General features: G+C 33.0%; 1 protein-coding gene across 1 annotated transcript in view; it reads left to right on the top strand.

Annotated features, from left to right (window-relative positions):
* Nucleotides 1–1,478: 1,478 nt before the first annotated feature.
* Nucleotides 1,479–7,181, top strand: part of LOC102872163 (natural killer cells antigen CD94-like) — a 35,497-nt gene continuing 29,794 nt past the window's right edge. The window contains exon 1 of the mRNA XM_006888451.1: nucleotides 1,479–1,566. Within this exon, the coding sequence (XP_006888513.1) occupies nucleotides 1,479–1,566 (88 nt within the window). The remainder of the gene's footprint in view (nucleotides 1,567–7,181) is intronic.

Consider the following 7,181-nt stretch of genomic DNA (forward strand, 5'->3'; position numbering starts at 1 on the left):
TCTGCGGGGAGAAGGGTGCAACAATGAATGAATGGAATCCCAAAATCTCTGTAGATGTTCATTGAAATGAAAAATAAACAACCTAAATTAAAAAAAAAGTCCAATGATTTACATAATCAGGGTAGAAATCAAAACGTAAAATCAAGTTCAAGAAATGTTTCATTGAGAATTCAAAGAAGAAATGCTATAATTGTTCCTCATTGAAGTCAAGGAAACAATTACATGACTATAATTTTCCATTCTTTTAATTGACTTTAAAGCTTTGTGGTTTTTTCCCCCTTGGTAATTGTGTAGCTTTTATAATGTCTGAAGTATATTGTGGAGCCAATATACCAATTCCCATTGAATTATTTTGATACATAGCAATCATATAAAATAACATTAAGCTGTTCCATTGGATTTTCAAAGCTTTATTATTGAAGAAGATTGTTGATTTGTTTGTTTTTGTTTTGGTTTTTGTTTGTTCATTTTTTAGTGACTGATGGGTTCAAACTATTGATCTTTTATTTATCTGCATACCTCTAACTACTGTACCATCAGGGATTCAGAGGATATTAAATTACATGAAATGTTTGTATTCAACTGCTAATCTAAAATTTGGGTTCAAACTTACCCTGTATGGAAGAAAGAGCTAGTAATATATTTTTTTTTCTCATTACAAATACAGCCTAGAAAATGAATGAGAATTAATTAAACAGTAATTAATAACAAAATGACATTATTAAAATTATCCACTTATTAACTAAGCTAAAGGGAAAAATTTTCTATCTGTTTGCAGTTAAGGTGCTGATTATAAAATATGGTAAGTGAAATATCTCAGACACAACAGGACAAATACTGCATAATGCCACTGTTTTAAAATAGGACTGACATTGGGGTTGGGGGAGACTGAGAAAGATGCAATAAATTATGAATACTGCATTGAAACAGATAATGGAGAGCACTGTTTTAAGGGGATATATGATTAGATATTACTGTCATAACAGGAATCCAGAACAAAGGTGGCATAGTGGAGTGGACTTGGGGAAGGGATTGTATAATGAAACAATTTTTATTTTATTTTTTCAAAGAGAAGAGTGAACTGGGGGAGCAGGGAGAAAAGTGAAACAATGAATGAATGGAAACCATAAATATCTGTAAACTTTCATTAAAATTAATAATATTAAGAAAAACATACGTAGATTATATCCATGATATTTGTCCCTTAAGATACTGTTGATTTGAAATTAACTTTATGTAATGATCTGTGAGGTAAGTTTTCTGTGCAAATTCTTACCTTCTTTATGTACAATTCTACAATGAAGTGAGATTTTTTTAATACCCAGTTTTTTCTTGAAAAGTAAGTAAGTCTGAAAAGTGAACAACATGACTTCTGTGACTGTATCTTCTACATTAGAAATTAGAGAAGTTTAGTTTATGTAATTAGTTGACTCAGTATGATGCACATGAACCCCAGGTTAAACTCAAATTAGGCTAATATGCCTGTCTTTGTATCTAAGCAGAAGTTTTGGAAATACAGTCACCGATATTATTGGATTGAGTTCTCTCCTGGTTTGTTGAAGATCTGTAAGTTTCTGGCATATAGTTACTTTTCCTGTTCTTTGTTAATTTATACTTAGATCTCAACAGTGTATATACCATCCAAGGACATTACAATTAACATAAAGTGTCTAGAATATGATACCACAGAAAAGAGAATGGTACAGGGAAATAAAACTTTTGCTCATCCAGACAATTCATGCTTATGTGACATAGAAATTAACGGACAGTGTCAATGGAAAAATTCAATACATGCTTGGCTTGTTTGGTTGTTTGTGGTATAAACTCATAGATAAGTGAGTATGTGCAAACACACAAGCACGTGTGCATGGAAGAAGGGCAGGGAAATACTATTTATCCTGAGTCCAATATTCTCAGTATCCCTGCTGTGTTCAACATGCTATTATTATGTTATATATCCATGTATTTTTGATTTATCAGTTAAATAGATAAAAATGAGATAAACAGCATCATGAATTAAAAATTGCATATTTTATTATCCTAGACTGTCATTGTTGTTAGGAACAGTTGTCTCAATTTCAGCTCTAATAACCTTCCCTTATCTTACATCATCCTCACAATATTCACTTCAGTCAACTTCATTGTTCCAGTCAATGTCAATCCATCTCATTAAGGATCTTCCTTTTTTTGTGCTGACAAGTTACGTTTCCTAGATTTCAATATGATTACATCTCAACCTCGAGGGGAAAAAAAATCACCACTGAACCAATAAGCATCATCATAATAGACAGAAGAAAGATTTAAGTTTTTGGCAATTTCATTTTACCTGGATCCACAATTGACACCCATGGTAATAGTAATCAAGAAAATAAAGGCTTGTAGTTGGGAACTTTGCAAAATGTTAAAGAACAAAGATTTCAGTTTAAACACTAAGATGCACCTGATCCAACTCATAGTGTTAACGATTTCTTTATATACACTTGACAGTTGGACAATGAAAAAGAATGACAAAAAGAGAATTGATGATTTTTAATTGTGCTATTGTATTGAGAGTACTGAAGAAAAATCTCATAAACTTTATGTCAAAATACAAGTAAGGCTGTCTTAGAGGAAGTGCAACCAATGTGCTCCTTAGAGGCAAAAAAAAGGTGAAACTTTGTCTTACATAGTTTGGATACATTGTCAGAAGGGACTAGTCCTTGGAAAAATACACCATGATGAGCAAGGTGAAGGGTCAGAAAAGACGAAGAACCTCCACAAGAGTCATTGGCATACTGACAATAACGACGGGTGGGGACATGTCTGAGATCATGAAGATAGGACAAAATAGAGCCAAATTCACAACTGTTGTTTATAGTTGACTCCAGGGCACATAAAAAAAGCAAAGCAAAGATCTTTTTCTATTCAGTAGTGCTTCCTAACAACATGCCTAAAGGCTGTGAAATGAAGTTTCCAATCCTTTCCACCAAAGAGCACCCTGGTTGCGCTTCTTCTAGGACAAATTTGTTTGTACTTTTGGCATTTCATGAGATATTCAATACCATTCACTAATATCACAATTCAAAGCCATATATTTTTTATTTTATTTAGTCTGTCTTTAGTTTTTTAGTTTTTTGACTAACTTTCACATGCACATGGAACAACTGAAAACACCACGGCTTGGCCTAGGTACAACTTTATCTTTAAAATGACATCCTTGCTCTTTAAAAAAAGTCTTTGACCATATATTTTCGCAATTTCTTTACTACTGCTATTATGGGTTTTGATTGTGGATACGAGCAAAATTAAATTCTTTGGCCAGCTTTAATATTTTCTCCACCTATTGTGATGTTGTCTATTGGTCCAATTGTGAAGATTTTTGTCACCTTGTGGCAAGATAAAACGCATCTTGAAATTTGTAGCCTTTGATCTTTTTCAGTAAGTGCTGAAAACTATATGCCACTGGCATTATCAGTAGGATCACCAATGATGTACAGATTTCAGGGATCGTCCAGACAAAGGCAAAAAAATAGTAATGATCATTCACTTCTGAAATAATTGGTCCTTTAAAACACTATGAAAATATCCTAGACTTGGTTATTCAGTATATACTTAGGCAAAACAGAATGTATCTTGTATCAAAACTGTTGAAACAACAGAAAATATTAAGCAAAAACCCTAAATCTTGAGAATAATTTCTAGCTTCAATGCTATAGATTATTGAGAAAATAGCTGTTTTATACCATTTTACTGATATTATAAAAATTGTAGCTATTAGAGGAAATAATAAATGATGTAATTATATATTAATATCTTACTCAAATACTTTAAAATACCCCATTATACAATTAAAAATAATGATTCTGAAATATTATTTTTTCCTTTTCTTACCTCTTAATATTTTCTTTTTAATTACAGAGCTTCATCTCATCAAACTTTAGAACCAAAGAAATGCATGGCGTATAGTCCTAACAAAAACACTTTGGAAGAACATTGTGAAACTAAAAATCCTTATGTTTGTAAGCAACAGCTTGTTTAAGTTTTTGTTTTGTTTTGTTTACATTAAAGGAGGGAAATGTAGTTTTATGATTACAAAGAATAGTCATTTTAATCATTCTGTTATTACGAATTACTTATGTCTGTTAATACTAAATTTCTGTGATTTTGTGTATGTATTGTTGCAAATCTCTGCTAACATTGAAATAGATTTGACACAATAGTGATTAATGTACACAAATCTTATTAGTTCTCTATACAGCATGATAAATTGACAGTATGTATGTGTATGTGTGCATGTGTATTTAAATTTAATAATATAATTTAAAATCATTTATCAGTTTCTTCATGTATATCACCAAAAAGGAAACATATTTCCATATAATACATAAGTGGTTACAGAATTTACATGGAATTTCCAGGCTATGTTTCCCATGACTATATGCAGTTCCCCCACCCCCCATAAACTATTATAGACAAAGTGTTGGATTAAATTATGAAAATTATAGACAAGGATTTTGACTAGCAATAGTATATATCTGCCATTTCAGTGTTGACATAAGTAGGCCATGATCTTGATTTTTGTAATTATCCTATGTTTTGTAAAGGGAGTTCTGGTGGGGTAGTTGGTAGGGTGTTGTGATGCTAAACCAAAGACGTCCCTCTCTGGCCATTCAAAGTCCCAGCAGCTCCATGGGAGAGAACGATGGACAAACTGCTTTGTGAATTCACACTTTAGGAAGCTCCCTGAAAGGTCAGCTATGTTGTCAACTCAGAGAGAGAGAGAGAGAGAATTAATGATAATGAGGTGAAATTAGGGCCTGTCCTATAATGGTATACTGAGTCCTCATGATATGATCTGAGATCTGATCAGGTAATCATGTGAAAGGGAATTAAATTGGGATTTGATACCCTTAAACAGCTCGTAGCCCTGATGCGCTGTAAAAAGAATTCCTTTATGATATGAGTTATATAAAGTATTGTCTTACAAGACATGATGGTGAGAAACTAGAAGAAAGTAGAAGGCCTCTGTACTATTAAAAAGAATAATCACAATTAGAGTGTGTCCTTTAAACCAAAGTCTCTCATATATCTAGGAAAAGATTGAAGCCAGGATGCACAGGGACTGCCAAGGAATGCTAGGCTTGCAGATGTTGAAACAAAACAAAACAAACCACTAAAAAACCCATAAAACAAAAAGAACTCAAAAAACCCACAAAAACACCCTCTTTCCCTAAGAATCAATTGCAAGAGAAAACTTTGTCCTTATCTTCTCCCTGAGATTTTTTTTGTTTGGGGTTTTTGTTTTTTTTTTTGTTTTGTCTTGTTGGGGTTTTATGTTTTGTTTTGTTTTGTTTTACTTACCAGTAAATCTATGGTCAGTGATAGCACTTCCTTAATAAGTCAATAACTCAAATAAGTGTGATGTTATATACATAGCTGATCAGTGTAACATCTCATGAAAAGCAAAGGCAATCAAAGATTTTTAGCATTAGATTATGACTTATTACTGGGGAGATGATACACTACTGAGGAAGGATGTTAGAAGTGTATTGCTGATCTTGCCAACTGAAGTTAAACTGCTTCTGATAAGCCTTTGAAATCTGAATCTTTGTAATGAGAAAAAGACACTGGCCAGATCAATACCTTCATATCAAGGACTGAGAGTTGTATTAATTTGTTGAAACACTGAAACTATATTTGAAAGAGAGGCTGCAATTGGAATCATTACATTTTATGTTTAAAATAATAAATTGGCACTCTACACAAACTATCATTTTGTGCCTCAAATACACTTCACTTTCTGCAGAAAATGTTGCATCATTTTAATATTGTAGGTTATTAATTAGTCTCCTGCTCATCCTTATTCTATTCTTCAGAGAGTCCAGCTTCTCAAGTTATTTGCTAGCTATACAAGTTTAAAAAGTATGGTGAGAAGAAAGATACTCAATACATGTTATTGCTAATTGTAAACTATTCAATATTTTTCTGTGCTTTTCAAATGAATTATCATTGGTTTAGTGGTAAGGATTTGTACCACCAACCCGAATGCTTTCAGTTCAAATCCACCAGATGTTCCATGAGAGACAAATGAGGAATTACTTCATGAATGATTTATTGTTCCTGAAAACCCACTGGGAAGTCAGTTAAGAATCAGCTTCAGCTCAATGGTATTTAACTACCCTCCCCCAACACCTATTGGTATATATACAGGCTCTGAATAAGTGCAACAAAGTGTTTTGGTATTTGCATTACTCGAAATGTTGTGCATAATGTGTTATGGCACACACAATCAAATGTATTTTCATAGTTAATTGATTTAGAGTTTAGAGGCAAAATTCTTTCTCTATAGGAACTCTCAATTTTGGCTTTTAAGACATTCAACTGATGGAATAGGGTCCATCACATTGTGGAGTTTATTCTAGTTTTTTATAGAGTTAATGAATCGTAAATTTTAATCTATTGTCAGAATACTTTCATAGCCAAATCTAGACTAGTTGGTCAAATATGAACGTTGAATAATAAATAAAGATGATCAAAGAAGAACCAATACTTTTGCATTGTGCTGTTAGTAAAGAATATTGGGTTTCCATAGACGGTCAAAAGAATTGAACAGATCTCTTTTGGAGGACAAGTGTTCTCTAGAGCTAAAGGTGGTGAAATTTCATCTCACAAATTTTGGGCATGATGTTAGATGATCCACTGTTTGGAAAAAGACGACAGACATGCTGAAAAAGATAGAAGGTTATTTAAGGAAAGAATATTTCTCAGTGAGATGAACTGGCATAGTGACTGTAACAGTGAACTTGAACATTGCAAATTATTATGAGGATGACACAGAATAGGGCAAAGCTCAGAACTGTTGTTCATAAAGTCAAAGTGAGTCATGTTCAAACCTCCTGTGCTACTTATTTTCTCTGAAAACCCTCTGGAAGGGACAACCATGAGTCAATTTCTTGATGGCAAATAAAAGGTATATAATTTTTTTGTTGTCATTGTTGTTGTATTCTTTCAAGTTGAAACCAACCCATAGCTGATTCTCCAGCAGATTTTCAGAGACAATTAATTACATGGGAGGAGATTGTCTATCTTTCTTCCATGGAGCAGATGGCGAATTTGAGCCGTATACCCTTGGGTTACTAGCAAACCTCCTTACAACTAGGCCCCCAGAGTGCTCTATTTTCTCCTCTCCTCTCCTCTCCTCT

The sequence above is a fragment of the Elephantulus edwardii genome, unplaced genomic scaffold (assembly GCF_000299155.1).
Source record: "Elephantulus edwardii isolate Elephantulus edwardi_28Jun2011 unplaced genomic scaffold, EleEdw1.0 scaffold00067, whole genome shotgun sequence".
Classification (NCBI taxonomy): Eukaryota; Metazoa; Chordata; class Mammalia; order Macroscelidea; family Macroscelididae; genus Elephantulus; species Elephantulus edwardii.